Source organism: Micromys minutus, assembly GCF_963924665.1.
Source record: "Micromys minutus genome assembly, chromosome: 29".
Classification (NCBI taxonomy): Eukaryota; Metazoa; Chordata; class Mammalia; order Rodentia; family Muridae; genus Micromys; species Micromys minutus.
The window spans coordinates 26,681,544-26,707,317 of NC_137964.1; the positions used below are offsets into that span (position 1 = coordinate 26,681,544).

Here is a 25,774-nt window from a genome sequence, read left to right on the forward strand (position 1 = left end):
GGTTGGTCATGTGACCAGCCTGTGAGGTCCTTAAATGACTTTCCCACGTTTTGTGCTAAGGATGCTGAGTCCCGGAACAACTTTAGCTGTCCGGTGTTAAAATCAGAGGCACTCGAGGAAACGCGCCCAGATCCCTTGTCTGGTCGCTGGCTTTTACAGCACGGATGACGATATCCTTCGAGTAGTTAGAACAGGGAGAAGCTCACACAGTCTCCTCCTGCTGGGTGCTTCAGGAACCGGCTGAGCCTCAGCTTCCAAAGGCTCCACCCATTTTAGGAGGGCTCCTCGGTTTCAAAACACTTCTCTTTGCACTGCCCAAAAGCCCCCACCAAGCTCTTCTCCAACTCCTTAGCCTACTGCTGCGCTCGTCTGGTTGAAAGGCACTTGAGTGACCAGGCGTCCAAGTCTCTTTCTAGCTAATGCCCTCCTGCACCTCAAGTGCCCGGTCCCTGGCGGTTCATGGAAAAACCGCATTCGTAAATTCTCTTCACCGGCACATCTGCACAGATGGGAGCCATAGACACTAGCCCCCTTGCTGGGAGCGCACACCGCCCTGGCTGGGCTTTCCCAGGCTCAGGCTACCCGGTGTTCTGCAAACTCCATCTCCCGGGGAGCCAGGGTCGCGCCCCTTAGGCCGTTGGGGGCTGGGGCTCCCCGGCCACGCCCCCGCGTCTCCGCCTCCCATTGGCTGCCGCAGCGGGCAGAGGCGAGGACTCGTTCTTCAACGCAGCAGTTGCCCTCGGCTCCGCTAGGCTTCTCTTTGCTCGGCCAGCCTCGGCTCGGTTCGGCTCGCCCCGCTCCGCTCTGTTCAGCATGCTGCGCGCCGCACTCACCACCGCCCGCCGTGGGCCGCGCTTGAGCCGCCTGCTGTCCGCCGCCGCCACCAGCGCGGTGCCAGCCCCCAACCAGCAGCCCGAGGTCTTCTGCAACCAGGTGAGACTCGCGGCCGCCTCCTCAGGCCCCAGAGCGGGACGGAGCGGGCGACGCGGCCTCAGTTTCCCCTCCCCGCCCCACGATCTTTGCGCGCGTCTTCCCCAGCCCATGTGGCCGCACTGTGTCGCCTCCCGGCCCCGCACTGTCCTGGGCCTCTATCTCGCATCGATGCAGCCGGCTTCTGCCCCGCGCGGTCCTGGGTTCACCCAGAAGGCCCTGCCGTCCCAGCTTCTCTCTGCGAGACCTCCCACACATCCCCTACACGACTCACGCAGACCTGAGCCAGAGTTCAGGAGCAAAAGCTGGGTCAGGACCCCTCGGTGGCCGCTCTTACCCAACCGGGACTTTGGAATGTTGAATTGGCTTTTTGAGTTTTTGGTAAAGTCTGGAATCACATGAAAGAAACTGGTCGTGAAGTATTTTTGTGCAACAAGTGCGACTTGGTTGCTCTCTTTTGTAAAATGCGAAAGCAGTCAGGTGTCTGGTGTCTTGGTGCGTTATCCTTTGAAAGAGGATCTCATTTTGTAGTCGAGGCTAGCCCGGAATTCCCTGTCTTCTTCCTTCAGCCAGTCCCACCCTACTTTGGACTTGCACACGCCAGACATACTGCTACCACCTACCTACCTCCTCAGTCCTTCTCTCTACTTTTTCGTTGAAACAGGATCTCACTAAGTTGCCCAGGCTGGCCTTGAGTTTGTAATTCTCCTGTCCCAGGCTTCCCATTGCTGGTACACAGTTACCTCATGTCTCTTGATACTCCAGGGGCTCGTGCACTTGGCGTGAGCAGCAATCCCGTTCCCCCAAAAGTCCCCTCCTCCAGCCTTTGTGCAGGGCAGCTTCCTAAACAATTCAGCTCCTGAGACTGAGGTCGGGTCACGGTACCAAAGAGCCAAGTTAAGAAGTCTGGGTTCTCAGGCTGGGATTCCAGAAGGCAGTCCTTAGCCAAAACATTCTGAGGTATATTGCAACTCTTGGTAGGAACAGTGTTCCGATCTCATGTCTCTCATGTCGAACTCAGTTGGGCTGCGGACCACCCATGGCGTAGCCTTGGCCTCTGGCTTCCTGCTGTGTACTTCCTCGACTTTACAGTCATTTCCCACCTGCTGCAGGACCTGCTTAAACCCAAGTGATTTCTGAGTGCTACAAAGAGTCAATCCAAGGGAAAACAAAACCAACCCATCGTTTGCATAAAAGAAGCTGTAAACACTGCAGCTGCAAGTTTTTAGCTGGCCGTTGGTCTGAGGCAATCCACCTGTCTCAAAGGAGCTCCACATCTAACCCGAGCTGGGATGACCACAAGAGGAAGTATCTCATCAATCGTTTGGTTCCCCTTGTTTACTTGGAGGCAGGGCACAGGCTTGATTCAGTTTGGAGTGTTCTTTGTGTGTGTGTGTGTGTGTGTGTGTGTGTGTGTGTGTGTGTGTGTGTGTGTTTGGGGGGGGTGTTAGAGAGTGAATTACCTTCCCCCATTGCTGCCTTTTTTCCTTGTCACAGTCTTTGAAAACCACAAAAATGGCATATATTATTTACAGAGGTCTGTGGCACTGACCCTGTTGCACACCCCACTGTTAAAGTAAGCGGCTTTGTTGGGTTCTTTGCTTTCATGTGTTTGTGTGGGAGACGGCATGCTGGCTACCTGCCACCTGAGTCCCTAAACAGTTTGTCTCCTGAACATCACTTATCTTCCTCAGTGGCACTCAGCTGCTTTTTTTTTGAGAGCACAGCTCCCTGCCCCAAGGCAGGCCATGCACGGAGGGAACTCTAGAAACTGCTGGGCATTATCAGTGGGACATCATGGCAAACCCTGCTACCAGAGACACCAGGACTTGGCAGCAATGGCTCTGGGTTCTATCTGTTCGTGCACATCTCTATGCTGTTACTAGGGCCATTTGCCCCAAGGAGCTGCCAGTGCAGCCTTGCACAGACTCTGGGCTTGCTTCCAAGGGTACCTGCAGGGCCTGAGCATCCCAGGGGGGGTGTTTCTCCAAAAGCTTCTCGGGTCCCATCTGAACGGTGTCCTTTCTCACCTTCTTGCCTAACCAAAGCAAGTTGAGTGGGGTTTGGCCCATCCCTGGATCTCTCTCACCTTTTGTTCTAAGAGGGACCACAGGGTTGGTAAACTACCTGGGTGGGTGATAAATACACATTTTACCCCTTTTCAGGGACTAAAATCTACCCAATGTCAATGAAACCTTTTTTTTTTTTAAATTCATTTTATGTACGTGAGTACACTATCTTCAGACACACCAGAAGAGGGCATCAGATCCCATCACAGATGGTTGTGAGCCACCATGTGGTTGCTGGGAATTGAACTCAGGACCCATGGAAGAGCAGTCAGTGCTCTTAACCACTGAGCCATCTCTCCAGCCCTAAACTAGTTTTTACAGTTAGTTGTCTTGTCACTGTCTTGGAGAACAGTTCAGGTGTATAAAGGTACCTACCACACCACAGGTGTGTGTATGGGCCCTGCCTCCTGCTCAACAGCACCAGTCCCGTGTGCCAGTGTCTGTGATGAATGTGAAAACCAGGTTGGCTGCCGTACATAGTTTTATGCTCTACGCACCTTTACTGAAAAAACACAAACGCACAATTTGTTCCTTTTCAATTTGCCTTAGCCACAATTCCTAGGTGCTGCTGTTACCGGCCTGGAGAAGCGTGCCCTGACCAATTTCTTATCTCCGTCTCTCCACCTGCCCCAAACTTGAGTTGCTAAACTCCCCTGACCACCCCCGCCTGTAGGAGCGGCCTGTGTGGCCACTCTGTTCTGAGATCTCACATGGTTGCCTGCTTCTTCTCCCTCCAAAGCATGGAGAACTTCTTCTCCTCCTCCTCCTCCTCGAGGCTCCTTTTAATCTCAGCACCTGGAGAGCAGAGGCAGGAGGATCAGGAGGAGTTCAAGGTCAGTGTCAGCCGGTCCTGAGCATGAGACCTGGGGTGGGCTCAGTTGGTAGAGGGTGCTTGAAGTCCTGAGTCTGAGTCCCAGCCATGCATAAACCAAGTGTGGTGGCGTGTGAGCTCTTGTGATCGCAGCATTTGGGAGATGAAGGCGGAGGAGGGCCAGAAAGATTACTGGCTACATAGTGTGAGTTTGAAGTCAGCCTCCGTTATAGGAGAACCTGTCTCAAAAGAAAAAAACAATAAAATGTGCATACAGCGCCACCTCAGATTTAATTGCTTGCCACACTCCCATTGATGGCCTCTGGAGGCTTCCTGAGCTGGCAGGCCCTGCTAACAACACCCTGGATCTCCTGCCCATGGGACACTCATAAATTGGAAGATGGAGGCTTAAGTCTAAGTGAAAAGTGCAGTATGGCACCAGACAACCAGCACAGTGGCGAGAAACAAACCCAGGACGGATGCTCAGGGTCAAGTTTGGACCTCAGTGGCCACATCTGTAGTAGGGTAATTTTGAGGACAAAATAGGGTGTGCCTCAGCCCTCAACAGGGCAACAGGGCCTGCTTCTATCCCATGAACATTGTTGCTTAACTTACATAGAAACACCAACATTGGCCTTTTCTTATATAAGTGCAGCAAACTTGGGTTTGCCTTTAAGACTAAGAATTAGTTGTGAGGAGATTGCGTGGGAGCTTTGGGTTCATTAAACTGTGGTTTTATATATATATATATATATATATATATATATATATATATATATATATATATATATAAGCACATTGTAGCTGTTTTTCAGACACACCAGAAGAGGGCATTGGATCCCATTACAGATGGTTTTGAGCCACCATGTGGTTGCTAGGATTTGAACTCAGAATTCTCCAGTTCCCAGGAGTTTTCTCAGTTGCTATACTGCTACACCCTCCGAACCTCTGGAAGAACAGTCGGTGCTCTTAACCACTGAGCCATCTCTCCAGCCCTAAACTGTGGTCCTTATTCTTACCCTCTTAACCTAACACCTAGGAATCGACTGTCAGGAAAGGAGCCAGAGACGGTCTCCCTACAGAGAATTTTTCTTTAGATTTATTTTACATGTATGAGTGTTTGCCTACACATATATCTGTACATGTACATCCCTGGTGCCTGAGAAAAGAGGGAATTGGATCCTCTGGATAACTGGAGTGGCAGCTGTGAGCTGCCATGTGGGTGCTGGGAATCGAACCCAGATCCTCTGCAAGAGCAGCCAGTGCTCCTGACTACTGAGCCATCTCTCCAGTTCCCAGGAGTTTTCTCAGTTGCTATACTGCTACACCCTCAGTATAGAAAGTGCCACACGGTGGGACTTCACTGGGAACATTCATGGACCTTTGAGAGAACTTGCAAGAATTCACCTAGGCGCCCCGTGAAGTTGGGTGCCTCTGTCTGGCTGGCAGAATCAGCTGGGTCTGTGAATAGTGAACTTCAAAGTCTGTGCTGCAAGGGGGAAATCGATTGGCCTCTGTTCTTTGTAATACAAAGTACATTAAATCCATTAAAGCTCGCTCACCAAGACCTGCCTCTGAATACTTCACCCTGTATGGCATGTACCAGCAGACTGGAGACAATACCATCTAGGGCGTCGGTTCTCAGTTGGTGGCCTGAGACCCCTTTGGCAAACCTGTCTCCAAAACCATTTACATTACGATTCATAACGGGAGCAGACAGCTAGGAAGTAATTTTATGATGGGGGGAGGGTCAGCACAACGTGAGGAACTGTATTAGAGGGTGGCAGCATCAGGAAGGTTAAGAACCACTGCTCTAGGGTGAGGTGAGCCTGGTGTGTTCCTGGGTGGTCAGGGCTGGGCAGGGAATACCTGTGGGTAGATGACTTTGGCTGTAATTTATTTACTTCATGTGCGTTTGCTGTAATCAAATACTAAAAGAAAAAAGACAATGGTGGTGGAGGGGCGTGACTGCAAACTCAGCCCGGGGTGTGTGTGTGTGGGGGGGGATTTGGAAGTAGGAGGCTCAAGGCTAGTCAAGCCTACACTACTGGATTGGAGGGGTCGGGGCTGGAGAGATGTTGACGAAGGGGGCGGGGCTGGAGAGGTGATGCCCACAAGGATGCTAGGCCTCTGATAGATACCTTGCTCACAAAGATCATCAACAGAGCGCGTGCTGGGCTAACCCAGGATACGATACAGCATGTGATCACAGATTATCTGAACTGTCCCCCCACACTGTTTACACTGGTTTACTCTAGCAGAAGGCTAAGGGTGACCCACAGAGCCTGGGGATGTCTTTGTTAGCCAGTGATGTTAAAAGCAGGGACCTTTAAATAGTATTTTATGCCACCTGCCTGCCTGGGTCAGTGACTATGCTTGAGCTGCTAGGTGGCTGCAATCCTGTCTGGTGGCATTAAGGTGAGCCTAGCATATGTTTGGATACGTATCCATAGTGCTGATAACTGATAACCCCTTACTACCGTCTGGCCCTGGACTGAGGGCTATTTCCTGAACCTTCCATTATCCATCCACTGTTCCTTAAGTCAGTGAGTTCCTGTTGCTGTCCCTGCATCAAAGGGGAGAAACTGGGATTCAGGAAGGCCTTAGACCATAGGTTCGAAACCAGGCTTTGGACTCAACTCTGCGTAGCGTAAGCACAGATACTTATCTCATGATTAAGCCCCTCTGGATCAGGAAAAAAGTAAATATTTAAGGAGACATTTGATCAAATCTTTGAAATCAGCTGGGAGCAGACATTTTGTGATCTAATTTGTGTTCTCAATTTGTATTCCCAGTACTGGCCCTGTGCTTGGCAAGGAACTGCCTTTGAGTAAATATTGAATTTGCAAATGCTTGCTGCTTATGAAAATGGCCATGGCTTTGTGTCAAAGGAGCCAGAGACAGGGTCACTTCCTGGGAACCCAATGTAAAACATCTGAGAGTTGACATGAACAGAGTGTGGGGAAAGGTGGGAAGGTAGTGGAATGGACAAGGGTTAGGGGTCACAGTGAGATAATATTGTACACGCTAAACACAGGAACAAATGAAACCTCATTACCCTCATTCCCCGGGCAGCGAAAGTTCCAAAATAGAGCTAGGTCCCGCCCCCTTCCTGGGCGTGGCATCAATAAATTTGGCAGTACAAAGAGAACTGGCTTTGGGGGTGCTGGGGGGTGGGGAGGCACGAAGAGAAAAGGGGTGGGGTCCAGTGCCAGACCATCTCAAGGGCTCCCCTTAGCTCTGACTGCAAGCTAGGAGCCTTTGGATGCTAAAGGGCTTTTATGTGGCATTCTGTGTTTATCTGGAACTTGACCCCTTGGGATCTTGTAATGCAAAAGCTAACATGTGCTGTTCACTGGATGGTTAGTTACATAAGTGCCATTTAAGAAGCATGAACACCCGGCCCGGGCAGCAGGTCTTGGGTTTGATTATAGCTAAGAGGAGGGGCAGAGTAAGGAATGTGGGTGAGATTGGGCATGGCTGGTATGTGCTGGGCATGGTGGCACTCAAGAGGCCGAGGCAAGGGGATTATGAATTTTGAGCCAGCCTAGGCCACCATATAGACGATCTCAAAAAGAAAAAAGAAAAAAAAAGGGAGAAGAGAAACGAAAAAGCCAGAAGAATTCTCTCAACCAACATTTTTTTGGAATCACCCATGTGGGAGATGAAGCACCCCAGAATCATGAGTATCCTAGGAGATGCTTTTGATTCTCTCCATGCATCAGGATTCGAAAGGGATCCCCAGGAGGATGTTTTAGGGAACGGGGCAGCCATCCACCTGCTCAACTGTGTTCCCAGGTTTCCTTGGTCCTGCCTCGGTGGGAAACACAAAGACCTGCCATAGGAAGTGAAGGAAGAGCCGGCTTGGAGCCTGACTCACAAAACAATGGTTGCATCTGATCCAGAAAGACACCCGCAGCTCCTCCTTCCCAGGATGGTCCATCTCTCCCAGACGCCTGGGAAGCCAGTGATGTGGGCCCTTCCCTCGCAGCATGCTGCTGTGGTGGTGCCTGCTCCTGGACCAGGACCACCGTAAGAGAACACATCAGTGAGTCCTCCTGCTGCCCCATGGCGGTGTTCTAGAGAGCTAAGGGCACAGGGGTTCTTCATCACCATTTTCTGTTGTTTAATCCCTCACTGGAGACCCTGCTGAGGAGGAAGATTCGCTCCCTTTCCTGTTAGAGAAAGTTCCAGAAGGGGGTGGGGCCAGAAGGTGTAAATCTCACTTATACTGTGGAATGTGAAAATGAAATTGTTTAGCTCTTTTAGTTTAAAAGCAAGACAAAGGATGCCCCAGGATGGCTCAGGTGGGTAAGGATGCTTGTGGTCCAGCCTGATTGCCTAAGTTCTATTCATAGAAGACCCATGGTGGAAGGAGATGACTGACTTCCAGAACATGTTCTCTGACCATCACACTCACACACACACACACACACAGAGAGAGAGAGTTAATAAAACAACCAACGTGGGATTCTTTCTAGGAAGTTCCCTCCTTCCACACGGCACAGCTTAAGGTGGTTTGAATAGGAATGGCCCCCATGTTTGAATGCTCAGCCTGTCCAATGCTGGCATTAAATAATTAAGATGCCAACACATCTAGCTTGGCTTTCTTTAAGGCTTACTCTTTATTTGTGTTTGTGCTGGGATCAAGGGTATGTACCTCCACAAGATTCTTGGGGCCCCCATTACTTTGGGTCCTCTTTAAAGGTTCCCTCTGAGGCCCTCTGCTTTCTCCACAGCCTGTGTGTGGTCACTGGGCCTCTCCTCCTCAGGACTTAAGAGCTGAGGCTTTGCTGTTTGGCCCTGTATCTGGCAGGGTGACAGATTTAGCTTGCTGGGAAAACTTTCAGGACACCTAGAGAATGAGTCTGCGAAACCCTCTTGACATGAGTTGTTTTGATTTTGCCTCAGATCCCTGACCTGTGTGTTTGAGGAAGTGAGAGCCAGGAGGAACCTCCCCTCCGCCATGGTGATTGGATTCAACACCTTATTATGTAAGGCAGGCCTTGGTTGGGGGCCAGGAGGGTTAGAAGCGAGTGGAGTTTTGGCTTGGACTCTGCCCTTTTGTGGTCTGAAGGCACTCTGCTGGAAGGAAGCAGGCCTGTGTGAGAGCGCCCTGCCTCTGCACCCCCCCCCACCAACGTTTGGCTGGGGGTGAAGGGGGTGTGGCAGGGAGGAAGTGGGGACCCTGAGAGGTCTGCAATCTCTTATTTCAGCAGCTAAGAAGGAAGGAAGGTCATTGGCCAGTCACTCCATCTGCCTGGAAGAATGACACAGCATATTCCAGACTTGCCTCCCAGTCCCTTGTCCCAGGGGAAAGGCAGGGTGGGGCAGTGCTGGGTATCCATCTAGTCTGGTTATCTCCCTCTGACTTCCTGATGTTTACAAACTGAGAACTTCTTCAGGGTAAACTCTTGGAGGAGTGAGGGGCGAGCCAGGAAGCTGAGTCACTCTTGGTCTGAGATCTTCAGTGATAGTTGGCTGCCCCTTCTAGTGTTGGAAAACAGCCTGTGGCGGGGGGTCTTGGCCAGGAACTGCACACCTCTTGTCGCAGCGAATCCTTGAATGACCTGAGACTTCATTTCCCCAGTTTCCCAGTGGGAGGGCTGGACTCCAGTCTTTGTCTCCCTTACCTTGAAGTTCATCATTTCCTACATCAGTATCAAGTGGGGATGGGGTGGGGATGGTGATTAAGACAGAAAGATGACAACTGTATTTTTTTTTCTTTTACTATGACTTTGTGAGACTGGGTTTTGTCGTGTGCTGTATGCTCAAGGCAATCCTCCTGCCTCAGCCTTCTAAGTGCTAGGGTTATACACGTGAATCTCCATATTTAGCTTCAAGGAGATACTTTAGGGAAGATTAGTCACAGCTGGGGCTGGAGTTGGAAGAGGGCAGGTAACAAGGCCTTGGCATCCTGAAGTTTGGAGTCCATCCTGGCTCTTTTTTTTTTTTTAATTGTTTATTTATTTATTTATGTGTGTGAGTACACTGTAACTGTCTTCAGACACACCAGAAGAGAGCATCAGATGCCATTACAGATGGTTGTGAGCCACCATGTGTTTGCTGGGAATTGAACTCAGGACCTCTGGAAGAGCAGTCAGTGCTCTTAACCACTGAGCCGTCTCTCCAGCCCCTCCATCCTGGCTCTTGTCTCTGCTGTGGATATGAACCCATAGCCAAGCTTGCCCCTGCCCCCTCCTGTGGACAGAGTTAAAACACGTGCTGGTGTTCAGTGTTGTGCCTCCAGTGTGGGGCGTGGAGTATAGACGAGGAACAGACCAAGCGACTCTACCCTGGCCCTCCAGTCCCCTCCCTAATGTCTGTCTGTGCCACCTTGCCATGGAGCAATGACTCCACATCCACCCCCAAGTCCTCTCCACGTTACCCCATAGCCCTACTTCCCTTTGCTTCACATGAGCCATGAAGAAGAGAGAGGGGTTTCACGGTGCCCAGGGTCCCAACCCGCCACAGCACAGGTGGCCCGGAACCCAGAGCCCAGAGGTGTTAAGGTTTCAGGTCTGAGCCTCACACCCAAATCCTTTACTGGGAACTCCACGGGTCAAGGATTAAAGTGATAAATTAATTAAAGATTAATATCAGTGGCCATGAGACCACAGAAGCACAGCTGGACGGTCTAGTTCGTGCTTACACGGGTCTTGCCAGATTCGGGCTGTGAGCTGCCGTGTAGTGCGTGCGGTTCAGTGAGAGCAACTTGGGACTCACAATACCCACAGCAGTCAACATGGACACCTGCTCGTGCTAGGCTGGGGCATGCCATCCTAGAAGGGGAATTGTGGGCTCCTCCACTCTAGAGGTGAAGAGGGCTGGAGGAATAACAGAAGCCCCTGACCCTGGGGACAAAGCCAGGAACAGAAATGTCCAAGTCTTTGGTCCAAATTCTGCATCCAGCCGATGTCCTTGGTCACTGTGCTGAGCCACGGTCCCCAGCCTGGTACAAAGCCTGACCCGGAAGTTATTCACAGCGGGTGCTGCAGAGATGAACGGATATGCTAAAGATCGTCTCTCCCTTATACAATCTAGAATAAGAAGGCTAGCTGGGCATGGTGGCACATGCCTTTAGTCCCAGCACTCAGAAGGCTGAGGCAGGGGGATCTCTGTAGATTCTAGGCGAGCCTGGTCTCAAAACAACAACAACAATAAAAATGAAGAAGATGGCTGTGTTTTCTTGTTCCTCCAAGAGAAAGGGGATGCTCCTGTGTCCCCCTGCGCCCCTCCCATGGGTCTGGACTGGGTCTGTGACACATTGTTGTTGAAGTTAGGCTCTGGTTCCTCCAGCCTCACGCTCCCAGAAATAAGACTCAGACACAAACTATATTTACAAATACCTTGGCCATATAGCTAGGCTCTTCTTTGACGAGATATAAGTAAAAGTGTCCCCTTTATTCTAGCCTGCATTCTGCCACATGGCTGGTCACCTGTGCTCTGGTGCCGTGCATCTGTCTTGTCACGTCTTCCCAGGTCCATCTCCTGGGCCTGGTTCTATCCCAGAATCCTCTTTTGGAACGTCCCACCTCTATTTCCTGCCTAGGCCATAGGCTTTTTAATTGACAGGCAATACATCCATACAACACACGAGATTTTCTCTCTACATATTCTGACCTATAGAATCGGGCAGCAGAGCTGGCAGCTTCTGAAGCTAGGCCAGGGGAAACCTTTCAGCTTCCTTCTGGGACTCCCTGGAGAGGCCCGCTGCCCCCAGACATCTGACTAACCTGGGTCCACCATGCTGTCAGGAAGCCAAGTGGACATGTGCTGGATGAATGAGGGGGAGATGCTTTGTTCATCCTGCACAGGTGACTCCTGGATTACAGCCACACGAGGAGCCCAACCCTTGGGCACAGCTCTTAAGAAATGGGCTCAAGCCATTGTGTTTGGGGGTGTTTGTTATGCAGCAGTGGGTGACTGACATCTAGGAATGTTCTCATTATCCTGAAAAGAACCCAACTCACTGAGAGTTCAGGCGGTCGCACAGGTTGTGTGGTCAGTGGGTGTTCTGGCTTGGATGTTTATGGACTTGTGCTTCTGAGCTGGGATCCGAAGTTCTACATCTTTGTGGGGGTTTTTTTTGTTTTGTTTTGTTTTGTTTTTCTCGTTTACTTTACCGGTAGTCAGTAGTGGGGAAAGCAGGACCTGAGAACTTTCTTTTTCTCACTCTCTTTGCAGATCTTCATTAACAACGAGTGGCATGATGCCGTGAGCAAGAAGACATTCCCCACCGTGAACCCTTCCACGGGGGAGGTCATCTGCCAGGTAGCCGAAGGGAGCAAGGTAAGATCTGGTGACATATATCTGTGTAGCTTAGCCTTTCTTTTGTTTCTGGGGTGGGGGTCATATTCTGTAGCCCAGGCTGACCTGGAACTTGCTATGTAGCCCAGGCTGACCTGAAACTTGGGTCAGTCCTCCCAGCTGTGCCCCGATTACAGGGATTACAGGTGTGGGCTACCACACTGTGCACAGATGTTGCTTTATGTTTTTGTGTGACTGAAATATGGCCAGTTAATGTGTTTCACTTTCCTGACTTAAAACCGTGGGTCAAACATTTGAGATACGAATCCATAGTATCTCATTCCCATTTGCTGGCGTGTGAGGAGGAGGCTGAGTTTTCCTGCTGTGTAGACCGGGAGGTAAATCTGAGGAACACTGGACCGCTCTCTCCCGTTTAGACCCAAGATAGAAGGATAACGGGAGAGACATGGATAGGATAGCATAAAATTTGGGTCTGCTGGGATACATAGTTCTGCCGTGATTTTTTTTTGAGTTATATGTAGTGGGGGGACCATAATGGAACTTTAAAACTTAGTCTCTAAGCTAGGTACAGGGGTGCACACCTTTAATCTCAGCATTAGGGGTGGGAAGCAGAAAGGTCATCCTTGGCTACATAGCGAGTTGTAGGCCAGCCTGGGCTACATGAGCCTCCCTCATGAACAACAACAACAAAATCAGCCAAAATTTTTTTTCTTTGAATTCTCTTTTTAATAAACTCAGCATTGAAACTGGGTCATGTCTGCTCCTAGCCTGTTTTAAGATGGTCCCTTTCCTCAACACCTACTGCGTAAAGGACCTGCTGTGTTTTTCTGGTTTGTGAAGTGTCTTGATGGTAGATGTATTTATTCTACATGCCCCCAGTGCCCCCCTCCCAGCTCACAGCCCCCCTGTGCGGGACGTGCCCAGCTTCCGGCTGTTGGGAAGTCCCAGCATCTTGCAAGGAATGGTTTCTTTGGCTGGGCTTGCTTTCTCAGAAGCACAGAAACAGGGTCCCTTCCTATTTGAGTCATGGGAGCCTCTCCCTGACCAGAAGCCTTCTTTTTATCACACCCCTGGTGAGGTGTATGTTTGCACCGTAGGTTTGGGGCCCAGGAGGACTGTTTTGGGAGGTTTCCTGCACTGCCAATACTGACTGACCCACGGAGCACGTGGCAGTGGGGTGTACAGTGCTGGGAAGCATTTGCTGCTGAGGTCTGAGCTCCCAGGATGACTGTTTTACAGGAGGACGTAGACAAGGCAGTGAAGGCGGCTCGGGCAGCCTTCCAGCTGGGCTCACCCTGGCGCCGCATGGATGCATCTGACAGGGGCCGGCTGCTGTACCGACTGGCTGATCTCATCGAACGGGACCGGACCTACCTGGCGGTGAGTCCTCAGCCCTCTTGCCCTCACTTCCTACAGCTGAAGCCGCTCATAGTATCCCCTGGACACCCAGAGGCCTTGCGGCTCCTAGATAGATCGTAATGGTGTCTGATGGACAGACACTTTTGGGGTCTACCTGTCACTAACCATCGGAGCCTCTATGTCTGTCCCGATGCCATGGGTGTGGAGGATGGAAGATGGGAGATTTCCAAATAAAGAGTGTTTCCCTTACCCGGGCCTTTTGTAGCTGGTCACCTCCCTTGGACTGCTCTGCATGGTGAGCCAAGGCTCTTACCCTGGCCACCTGATGGGAGAACTCAAAGGGAGCCCCATTCTCTATGGTGGTCACCAGAGTGAACTGTGCATGTGCACATGGTATTCAGTGTGTGAAGCTTTGAGGCAAAGTCCTTGACCTAGCACCTGCTTCCCCTTGGTTTGTTCTTGTTGTTGTTTTTTGGATTTTTGAGTGTGTGTGGGGGGGTGATTTTTGGTTTGGGGGGGTTTTTTGTTTGGTTTGGTTTTTCAAGACGGGTTTTCTCTGTGTAGCCCTGGTTGTCCTAGAACTCAGTCTGTAGACCAGGCTGGCCTCAAACTCAGAGATCAGCCTGCCTTCATGTCCCAAGTGTTGGGGGATTAAAGGCGTGTGCTACCACTGCCTGCCTCCCCTTCAGTTTTTGACAGCCAAGCTTCTTGGAGCCCTGGGACCTTTGCAGACACTGTCCTCTCCTGCTGGGCTCATGACTTCATGGGCCTCCTCCTTCAGGGTCAGTCCTCCTCGTTGGAGTTTCTGAGGTGGCCTGGGGAGACTCCCTTTCTCCCTAGCATGTTTAATATGTGTGACGGACAATCTGCGGCACCACCATGCTTTCCGCTTATTTCTGTATTTCAAGCAGTTGGATCTGGGTGAGGCCCAAACTTACAAGTCTTGTCTGTGAAGCCAGCTCCTCGTGCCTTCCTCTCTCCATCTCCCTGTTGAGAGCAGCTAGGGCAGTGGTCCAGAAGTACCCGTGACAGTGTGCAAAGCAGACTCACCCTGAACCTCTAGCGTCCCTCTTTGTTATTCATTTGTTATTCGTTCCTGTACCAATGTGTCAACCTGGGTCTCTCCTCAGGCCTTGGAGACCCTGGACAATGGCAAGCCTTACGTCATCTCCTACCTGGTGGATTTGGACATGGTCCTGAAGTGTCTCCGGTACGGGCTTTGTTCTGGCCATCATGAAGAGGGAGGGAGCGATGTGGGGAAGTAGAGACAGTTAAGAAGATGTAGAGGCTCACAGGGACTGGAGCCCCTGCTCAGGCTCCTTGTGCGCAAAAACCCCTCAGCTGCCTGAGTTAGCCCTTTGGATTTCTGTGGTCCTCGGAACTGGCCAGTTACTAAGGGATAGATGTGTTAAGTCTTCAGTTGTTCGTGGTTTCAGGTCTAGTCTTTTCTGTCCTCCACTTGTTTCTGCTTTTAGGCTGGCTAGAGGCTCACCAGTTGTTTTTCTCCTTCTGCTGCTTTATTTCGATCATCAACATCCTTTTTTTTTTTTTTAATAACATTTCATCTGATTACACCAGAAGACGGCATCAGATCCCATGACAGATGGTTGTGAGCCACCATGTGGTTGCTGGGAATTGAACTCAGGACCTCTGGAAGAGCAGTCAGTGCTCTTAACCACTGAGCCATCTCTCCAGCCTGTCATCAACATCTTAATGATGGGATTTGGGTGAGGTTGGGGGGTGATTAGCCCTTGGAGTTTGCCCATTATAGACAACAAACGAGTCATGTCTCACCACGAAAGGCCTGCATCTTACCCCCAATTTCTTATTTCTTCTTTTGCCACATCTTCAGGGCCAGCTTTCATGTTGCCGTCCCTTAGACCTTCCTGGGGAAGGGTCTGCAACCTGCTTGCTTTGAGTCTGACCAGCCACAGGCAGTGTAGAGACTGTGGTGTGGACAGTGGCTGGCAGAGGACAGCAGCGCCCGCACAGCAGGCGTTTTCTTCATAGCACGGGGGGGGGGGGGGGCTCACCCAATGTCATCATGTCCCTAGGGCCAGTGAGCACCTCCAGAGGCCTGTCTTGTCATGACTTGCAGGGAAGGTGCTGCTGGCTTTGGCGCAGAGAGGCTGGGGACACTGCTAAATATTCTAGGACCACAGAATGAGTCCCTGCCACAAAGCATCGTCCAAATCAGAATGTCAGACGTGCTAAGCCTAAGAAACTCAAGTCCCAACCTGGTCAGCTTACTTCAGGAATTCTTCCTTCTACACACCCCCATGCCTTATCCTAAATCTTTCCTGACCCTCCCTTTCCCAAAGGTGCAACTTTATGTGCCACGGCCACACACTGGCTATCCCCTGGTCATTGTGCCTTTCTGTCCCCTATGTACCCTGACTGGGATAATGAGCTTCATGAGTGAGGCCAGTCCAGGATATGCTGGTGTTTGACGTGTCTGCCGTCCTCTTCCAGGTCATACCCATGATCCTACCGTGCTGGGCTCGCACTGCACACACGTTAATAAACCCAGGCATTCAGTTAAAAGACTGAGTATTCCGCAGGTGTGCTGAATAGGTGGGAAACAGCCCAGCTGTGAACCTTACGTTTGTCTGAGGTGCCAAAGTTTATTATAGTGGGTCCCCATGTCCTGGAGGCCATCTGTTTCCTTTGGAAATAAGCCAGATGCCAGGATGGTTGTCAGGGCAGTCCAGGGCATCTCTCTGCCATGTAGTGCAGGCTAGACATGCCTGGACTTTCCTTCTTTTAGCTATTATGCTGGCTGGGCTGACAAGTACCATGGGAAAACCATCCCTATCGATGGCGACTTCTTCAGCTACACCCGGCACGAGCCTGTGGGCGTGTGTGGACAGATCATTCCGGTGCGTACCAGCCCCTGTGGAAGTCATGGTGCTAGGGGGTGAGACTTGAGGTCAGCCATGCTTGTTGCAAAGTGGGAGAGTCTCCTAGAGGTGTCACCAAAGGTGACAGGGTGATGGCTAGAACGTGGGCTTCGGCGAGTCTAGTGGGATGGGTTTAAGTCATTTATCCCCTGCCTCAGTTCATCATCTGAATAGTGGCAGTCAGTTGATCATGGGGAATCAGGAACTCACACGGTACCTAGTACCCAAGGAGCTAATAAGTGTGAGCCACTGTCACTGTCAACCACCTGCCTCAACCTGTGTCCAAACCCACGGCTAAGTAGTCAGGCCCCTCAGAAGCGGTCGTTCCTGCCGCCTGCTATGTCTCTCTGAAACCTGTGGTTGGGTGACTGTTGTTCTGTACAGTGGAACTTCCCGCTCCTGATGCAAGCGTGGAAACTGGGCCCAGCCTTGGCAACTGGAAACGTGGTGGTGATGAAAGTGGCTGAGCAGACACCCCTCACTGCACTCTACGTGGCCAACTTGATCAAGGAGGTGGGTGGCTTGCTTCTGAGGTAACTTCTAACTCCCCTAGTGTGATTAGCTCTGAAGGAGAGCTGAGGAAAGCCCTTATTACCTTACCAGAGGGGAACTTTGTCCTCAGTACCTTATCTAAAGGGGAACTCTGTCCTCAGCACCTTATCCAGAGGGGAACTCTGCTCTCAGTACCTTAATCAGAGGGGAACTCAGTCCTTAGTACCTTAACCAGAGGGGAGCTTACGCCTTAGCACTTTTAACTAGAGGGGAACTTGGCCCTCAGTACCTTAACCAGAGGGAAACTCAGTCCTCAGCACCTTATCCAGAGGGGAACTCTGTCCTCAGTACCTTAACCAGAGGAGTCCCTGCTACTGTCTTCTACACTGGGGCCTGTAGCACCCTGAAGGATGAAAGCCACTGTTTTAGAACGGTCAGTTCCACAGGGCACCCTATAGGCAGGCCTCTTGTTCCAGCCACTTTTAGAAGTCCCTATAGGGTGACTTGTGTGCTGTACATTGGCTTTCATTTGTGTGTGTCCCAGATCACTGTTGGGGAGAATGAGGGAGGTTTCTTTGGCAAGGCCCTAGGAGCAAGAGGCTGGCATCCACATCTCCTGGCTTCCCCTACAGGCAGGCTTCCCCCCTGGCGTGGTCAATATTGTTCCTGGATTCGGCCCTACTGCTGGGGCGGCCATCGCGTCCCACGAGGGTGTGGACAAAGTGGCGTTCACAGGCTCCACTGAGGTAAGCTATCTCAGGACCTCAGGTTTGCACCATGGTGGCTCAGGCTCACTGCTTGTTCCCTTCAGAGGAACCAGCCTCTGTCCCAGAACTCGCCTCCCAGTCACCCAAATGACAGTCCACTTACGTGTGCCGAGGCAGATCAGTGTTCTCTGCGGTCTGCTAGCCTCCCTGGATGCAGCTGTGGAGGTGGGGTGGGGCAGTGGTGGGTGTCAACACTTAGCGCAGGGGGCTGGGACTCGCTGGCTTCATAAAGCCAGTGAAGTCCAGGCCATGCTGTGTCCCTGGGGGACCCACTGGATGTCCAGATGCCCTGTTTATTCCCTTTGAGACCAGGATGGTGCCTTTAACCCCCAGCATTAGGGATGTGGAGGTAGGAGGATCAGGAGCTCAGGGAAAGTGAATTCCATAGTAAGTTGGAGGCTAGCCTTGGCTACATGAGACAATGTTTCAGAAAACAAGCCAGGCATGATGGCATGGGCCTTTAGTCTCACCACCTAGGAGGCAGAAGCAGGTAGATCTCTGTGAGTTCAAGGCTAGCCTGGTCTACATAGTGTTTACAGCAGTCGTAATGAAAACCAGGACAATGTGCAGACTGGAGAGAGCACAAGCTGTGTGCAGGCTTCAGAGTTTCACCTCAGGGCATTATGGTGTCTTATGTTTGTTTATTTAGAGACAGGATCTTTCCATAGGGCTAAGTGGTCCAGGCTGGTCTTGAACTCCTAGAGATCCATCTGCCCCATCTCTGCAACGCAGGGACTAAAGGTGTGCCACCAGGCTCACCTTGTGCTAGTTTTCCTTTTGCTGCGACCTGTCACTGACAAGAAGCAGGTTAGAGGAAGGATGGATGACAGTGCAGAGTCTCCATTGGGGACAGGGTGGGACAGGGCATAACAGTGCCCGCTCACAGCTGGGCAGACCAGGGTAATAAGACAGGAAGTGGGGCTCAGCTATAACCTCCCCCAAGTGACCCACTTCCTCCACTTAGACAATAATCCGAAAGCTTCCCAAAATACTGTGCCACCAGCTGAGTGAATTAAATGTTCAAACATGAAACTCAGCAGGGAACATCCCACATGTGAACCTTGACACTTGGGGGAGCCCACCTCCTTGAGCCTCCATCCTTGGTCAGAGGCCCTGATGAGTCTCAGAGGGGCTGGCCTCTTTGCAGAGACGTGTATGGGGTCAGCTTTGTGCCAGGCTCTGGGTATTTGGGGGAGAGTAGTACCCTGTGCTTGCCCTCAGGGGACAGCACTGAGCTAGGAAGGAGGCCACATAATAATTTGACTGGGTCCTGCCTTCTCATTGGCCATCTGGGTAACTGGCCATGTGACTCGGCTACTCCTAACCTTGGCCCCCTCATCGCTGAGCCACACCGGCCTCTAAGGGCATCAGGAGGGCTGACTCCAAGTCCCAGCACATGGCACAGACCTGAGTGTGAGTCACACAAAGGGTTCTTGTCATGATGTGTGTAGGTCTCAGTGGCGGGAGTGGGAGGTGACGGGTGACCTGTTGAGTCTCTAGGGACTTGGTGACTCTGTGTATGGAAGAGCATTTGGCTCCTTCCCCTGCCAACAGCAGTCCATGTGTCTGTGTCTCCACAGGTTGGTCACCTAATCCAGGTTGCCGCAGGGAGCAGCAATCTCAAGAGAGTCACCCTGGAGCTGGGCGGGAAGAGCCCCAACATCATCATGTCGGATGCTGACAGTAGGTTCCAGGGGCTGCAGGAAGGCCCCAGCTCCAGTGTGATTGATTTGGGGCCTGTGTGATCTGGTGTAGTCTACCTCAGTTACTTATTCTGTCATTAGGGCCAGCCTGAGTCCTGTACTGCCCACCCAAAGGCCACTAGGCCACCATACCCTCTCCTGCCCTCTCTGCGAGACACTCCTTTTCCTCTGTCTCTTTCATAGTTGATAGTCTTCCCAAAGGGGAGAAGGTTCTGTGTCATTCTAGCCAGGCCCTGGGCCGTCGCCGCCGCCCCTGCCCCCCCCCCCCCCCCCCCCCCCCGCCACTACCCCATGTTGTGAACGGGTTGCAAGGTTGAACATTGCTGGAGATTAACCTCCTCTCATCTCTCTCTCTCCTCTCTCTCTCCTCCCTCTCTCTCTCTCTCTCTCTCTCTCTCTCTCTCTCTCTCTCTCTCTCTATCTCCTGTGCTCTGTTGCTCGCTCTCCCTCTCTCTCTCTCTCTTCTCTCTCTCTCTCCCTCTCCCCTCTCTCTCTTTCCCTCTCTCTCCCTCTCTCCCTCTCTCGCTCTCCCCTACCCCCTCCCCACAGTGGACTGGGCTGTGGAGCAGGCCCACTTTGCCCTGTTCTTCAACCAGGGCCAGTGCTGTTGCGCAGGCTCCCGGACCTTCGTGCAGGAGGATGTATATGACGAGTTCGTGGAGCGCAGTGTGGCCCGGGCCAAGTCTCGGGTGGTAGGAAACCCCTTCGACAGCCGGACGGAGCAGGGACCTCAGGTAAGACTGGAGTCCAGCATGCTGAAGCCAGAAGGACAGGATGGCTCAGACTCGGTGGGGTTGGGTTCCTGTGTCTCCTCTGCTGGGTACCACCTGTGTGTCCCGTTGGTGTAATCAGGAAACCCGACCCATGTCTTGAGTCCTGTATTTCAGACTCTTCATAGACCTTGGCAGAAGAATGGCCGCCATCCCTGCTAAGGAGCCACTCTCTAAGCACCTCTGTTTCTGTATTTTTATTTTGCTAATACTGGCATTTAAAGAGAGAAGCACTGGGTATGACTTGCCTTGCCCCGGTGGTAAAGGATGTGGCATTCTCTTAGGCTCTTGCTCCTTAAAGACCCGGGTTCCCTTCCCAGCTTCCTCTGGCTGTAGGTTCACAGCCCAAAGCCAGAGAGAGGCCCTGATCTGGTTTCTCAGTCCCTCCGGGCTTCTTCTCCTGCAGGTGGATGAGACACAGTTCAAGAAGATCCTCGGCTACATCAAATCGGGACAACAAGAAGGAGCGAAGCTACTGTGTGGTGGGGGCGCTGCCGCGGACCGTGGCTACTTCATCCAGCCTACCGTGTTTGGGGACGTAAAAGACGGCATGACCATTGCCAAGGAGGAGGTGAGCCCCTGGGCTGTGCTGCTCTTAGCAGGAAGGAGAAATGGCTGATTTGGTCTAGTGTCTTGACAGTTTCCCCAAACTCTGGTTTGAGCCATCTCCACGCCTAGATTCTGATACATTACTCTCCCCTTAAGGTTTCTGGGACTTCCCACCAACAGGAGAGAGAACATTAAATCCTGTGGCCCAGCCCACAGGATTTTATATTGCCTGTGTTTGCTGTGCACCGGCTTGTGATACCTTGATTTAGTTCCAACCCTAACTCTGAGGTTCCTGGGCATCCTCTCCTCCCCCCTGTGAATCACCCATTTCTTTGTGGAGAGGTAGTTCCTCTTCATGTGAAATATGACTCCTCATCCCCAGGCCTTGCAGACGGCCAATTCCCAGCATCCGCCTTCCTGGCTCCTAGTTAGGCGTCCCTGTCCCAGTTCACTGAACGTGCTGGTTACAGTTCACGATAGGTGCTCATATGATGTGGCTTCTGGGCAGATCCTAAGTGGCGGCACCAGCCACAGCAGCACATCTTGTGTGTAGTTCTTGATTTCTGAATGTCATTCTCCATCAAAGGAGCAGGAGCTACGTGAAGAAGTGGCCTGTTCTGGAAACTGCTGGAAAAAGCAAGAGGAACCAGTAGCTCAGCAGCCAGCCTCGTGCCTTGAACCCTGGATTAAATGTGACAGGAGCCAGTTTTAAATTCTCTGTGTTTGGTTCACATGCTAGTATATTTCGTTTGTTGTGGGCCTGTTTAAAAATAAAATAATTGTATGCAAAACAGAGACCACCCAGGAGGCGGCCAGCGCTGCCAGTCCTTGTCAGCGCTGCCAGTCCTTGTCGGTTCCCCTCCCCTCATGGTTCATGATCTGGGAGACCACTGTAGCGCTGGACTGGCTAGGTCAGGTCTCAGGCTAAACGGCATCTGCTTTCCTCTGACACCTTCCAGTTCTAGCGGTGGGGAGCAGGCACCTCCCACCTTCCAGCCTTTCTTCTCTGCCTCCCCCTCCAGATCTTTGGACCAGTGATGCAGATTCTCAAATTCAAGACCATAGAGGAGGTTGTGGGCCGAGCCAATGATTCTAAGTACGGGCTGGCAGCTGCTGTCTTCACAAAGGACCTGGATAAGGCCAATTACCTGTCCCAGGCTCTCCAGGCTGGTACCGTGTGGTAAGAGCTGTTCCTCAACCCAGTAAAATATCCCCCAAAATGTCTGGAACCCCAGAATTGGTTCTCTACCAAAGAAGGACACCCCCTATCTCCAGATCCCATGAAGCCAGTGATGGGCCACCTTCCCAAGCTGTGACAGTGGGAACCCAGGCTGAGCATAAACAGATGCTCGGCCCCTGCTTCATCACTGTCCAATTAAAGAGAGAAGAAATGCTGTGGGGCTGCAGACATCAGCACCCTCAACTTAACTGATGGGAAAAATAGATACTGGGGAGCATGCTCTAGCAGTCCCTCAGGATGTTCCTCATAGGTGACTGTGTCCAGAGAAGCCTGCACTCCTGTGGGGTGGGCATCAGCGCCCTGCAACAGTTAAGGCCCAGAGCCATCATGTGAGCCGGTAGAAAATAATACGTTCTCCCAGGAATGTGCGCACAGCTGACAGGCAGCTAACAGGGAGCAACAGCTCGAGTGTTAGTAGGAAGATGAACAGGCACAAGGCAGCATATTCCTAGTGGAAAGTGGTTCAGATGAATGGAGTCCTGGTGCTTGCTGGAGTGTGGGTAACCTTGGCAACACGATGCTAAGTGGCAGGAGTCAGGTGCTACCCACTATATTATCTGACTCTACAGCCCGGGGTGTGGGTGCTCCTTTAGTGGATGCTGGGCCTGGGGGCAGGGGGGCAGGAAGAGAAAGTTAATGGGTGCAATGTTTCCTTTTCGAGTGCTACTAATACTGTGACGTTAGATAGTGGTTAGGGTCTAACCTAGAAGACGTCTTGTTGAACCTCTTCTGCTGTGATACAAACCACCAAGAGGCTGGGACCTTCTTTAAAAAACACTTTTTTTAGGCATGTGTATGTGTGCATATGCTTCTACCTGCGTGTGTGTATGTGTGTGTTTGTGTGTGTGTGTGTGTGTGTGTGTGTGTGTGTACAGGGACACACGTGCCACAGTAAATGTGGGGTGGTGTCATAGGACACAGTTGGTTTTCTTTCTTGTATGTGGGTCCTAGGTAGCCAGGCTCGGTAGCAGACCCTTTCCTCAGTCCCCATCTAATCATGTTGCTTGCCTGAGCCGAATGCTTTTACATGCTGAATCTTCGCATAATTTTAGAATAATTTTTTAACTCAAAAGGGAGAGAGCTGGGGCAGTGGTGGCACATGCCTTTTAATCCCAGCACTTGGGAGGCAGAGGCAGGTGGAACTCCATGAGTTCTAGGCCAGCCTGGATTATATAGCAAGTTCCAGGATCCCCTAGGGTCTACATCTACAGTGAAACCCTGTAGAGGGAGGCCAGACCCTGTTAGCCAGGATGCCTCATTCAGATTGGAAGCTGGCTCATGATGTGCTGTGACCACATCTCTGCAGACAAGGGTGACAGCAGAGAGCTTCACGCACGTGACCTGCCCTAACCCATTCCGTGGCTGTTAGTTAACCCGCCCCAAGCCTCCATTATCCATAGAAGGTGGTGATGGTGAGGTTATCCGTGGCCTTGAATGGCGCGCAGTCCCTCACATGACCTGTGTGTTTTCTCCGATGACAGGATCAACTGCTATGATGTGTTTGGGGCCCAGTCCCCATTTGGTGGCTACAAGATGTCCGGGAGCGGCAGGGAGCTGGGCGAGTACGGCCTGCAGGCCTACACAGAGGTGAAGACGGTGCGTACACAGTAGGGTCCCAGTGGGTAGAGGCAGTGGGGTGCCAAGGCACCCCAGTTTAAAGCCATTTTTAAAGGTTTGGACAGACGCTAACACACTCGATGTCTTCAGACACAGCAGAGGAGGGCATCAGATCCCATTACAGATGGTTGTGAGCCACCGTGTGGTTGCTGGGAGTTGAACTCAGGACCTCTGGAAGAGGAGTCAGTGCTCTTAACCGCTGAGCCATCTCTCCAGCTGGAGGGAGATTTTTGAACACTTTGTAATAACCTACAAATTGGAGATACAGCCATGAGGGCCTTTCTTTGATGAGATGCTGTGGATGTAGCCTCTTCCTCAGAGTTTACCCTGGGGACCCCTCGTTGGGGGTTATGCAGTGTGAGATGTTGTAGCTTCCTGGCCTATATTCACCAGATGCTATTAACACTGTGATACCCCCCAGACCCCCAGAAAGGGTGGGCCTCCAGACACTGGAAGATGTCCCCTAGAGCCTTAGGAGAGAATCCAGGAAAGATAGAGAATGTGACCTCCCGAAGAGGTCAGGCTGCTGACAAGGAGATGTGAGAAGGAAGAGAGGCTCTTGCCTTCAAGGGGACCTCCTGACCCTTGCAAAGGATGAAGAATAACGGCTTCTCCGAACCGTTCACAGGTCACCGTCAAAGTGCCACAGAAGAACTCGTAAAGCGGAACGCCTGATTCCTCAGCACCCGAAAACCCAACAAGATACTGAGAAAAAACACCACGCGCTGTGCCTCCCAAGAGAAACCCTTCACCTAAGTGTCTTGGACCAAGGAAGTCAGAGTTTGATAAACAGGGCAGGGCTGGGGGGGCTCCCATTAGCTGGGTAAGGGATGGAGCTTGGTGCAGACAGCTAGTGTGTCCAGCTGTGCAGGATGCTGGGTTCCACCCACAGGGCATATGCAAATGAGCAATAAAAACCAGCAGATCGAGGCCACTGTCCTTTGTCTAAGACATAAATTCTGAGTCTTATCTCTGTTGCATTCTGTAACTCCCTGCTTTCTGAGGAGACAACCAACTCCATTGTTATAATTGAATTAGCTCTGTGGAACACCAGCACCTTGAGGTTAACTGGTCAAAAGTCACTAAAGCCAGGGCCCCTCTCCATTCCTGGACATGCCAGACCCCAGGCTGGAGCTATTTCCTGCTATCACAAAGTCCCTCATCTCCTCTCCGTCTTGGTGCCTTCGACCTTGGCTCTGACAAGAAATTCTAGGCTGCTGAGGAGGGATGTAAGAGAGGAGTGGCTATCCATGGCTGCCCCTGCATTTCACACTGGCCTGTCTCACAGGACAGAGGCAGTCGTGACACCTGTTTGTTCCTTTCCAGGGCGATCCAGGTCAGCTTTCAACCAAGGGCTCAGAATCAGTCTTCCCTGCTGCTGACCTGGAGTAGACGCAGCAAAAAGACGGTTTCCAGAAATGGCTCTGTTCTCCCAGTCTGTCCTGAGGCCTCCTTGGGGCACAGAGCGGAGCAGGGCCACGTGCACAGTGCAAGGTCTGCCTTTTGCACACCCAGAACCAAGAGAATGTGGAGGTCTTAGTGACAGCGCCCGGAGGGAGGTGGCCCCCCTGGTGGCCAGAGGAAGTAGTTTTTCTGGGATTAAAAGAGATGGTGGGGGGGGGGGGGGGCTGCAAGGCTGACTCTGAGGCTACCTGCAGATACCAGGGCTGTGACAGATGCAATGACATTGCTGAAGGACAGAGGGACCCTCTCATGGTGGAAGGCCAAGAGAGCTCTGGAGCAGGGCTCCTGTTACTGTGCTTTCTCCCTCTCGAACCAGAAGGTTCCATTCCCAGAGGTTTTAGATGCCTGTGACCTCTGCCCTGTGTATAAATGGGGTGCTGTGACTATCCCAACCCTGCCCTATCCTAAAGTTTAAGTTGTAAGCCTTCAAAGGACACCATGTGCCCCACCTGGAGATTATTCCCTATACATAAATGCTCATGATGATTGGCATAAAAAAATAATAAGTCAGCAATTAGCGATGGTAAGGGTGAGAAATTACACAGCTCTCGGCTCTGCCACGCCTGTGTTGAGTAAGTTCTGAGTAAGGGCTGCGATACTCCAGTCAGCCCAGTAACCAAGATGGTTGCTGGTGGGCATGTATGCCCCGTGGGTACCACGGATGCAGGCTTTATGCTCATCACGGTATGCAGAGGGCTGCCCCAATGCAGGCTATTTCCAGAATTTCCATTTAGTACTTTTATACTGTGCATGAGAATCAGGTGCCTGGCACCCTGAGCAGTGATAAGCAGACCAAAGTCTAAGGTCCAGAGGAACCTGACGGGGAAGCTCA

At 51.7% G+C, this 25,774-nt stretch overlaps 1 protein-coding gene across 1 annotated transcript; it reads left to right on the forward strand.

The window, feature by feature from the left end:
• The first annotated feature begins 721 nt into the window (after window positions 1-721).
• Window positions 722-24,428, forward strand: ALDH2 (aldehyde dehydrogenase 2 family member). The gene is made up of 13 exons (XM_080940392.1): window positions 722-933; window positions 11,998-12,102; window positions 13,321-13,461; window positions 14,571-14,650; window positions 16,208-16,319; window positions 16,725-16,853; window positions 17,465-17,578; window positions 19,180-19,282; window positions 19,852-20,036; window positions 20,479-20,643; window positions 21,644-21,801; window positions 23,343-23,457; window positions 24,107-24,428. Exons 1-13 carry the CDS (start codon window positions 814-816, stop codon window positions 24,137-24,139), a joined length of 1,560 nt encoding a protein of 519 aa, XP_080796518.1. The 5' UTR covers window positions 722-813; the 3' UTR covers window positions 24,140-24,428.
• The last annotated feature ends 1,346 nt before the right edge of the window (window positions 24,429-25,774 follow it).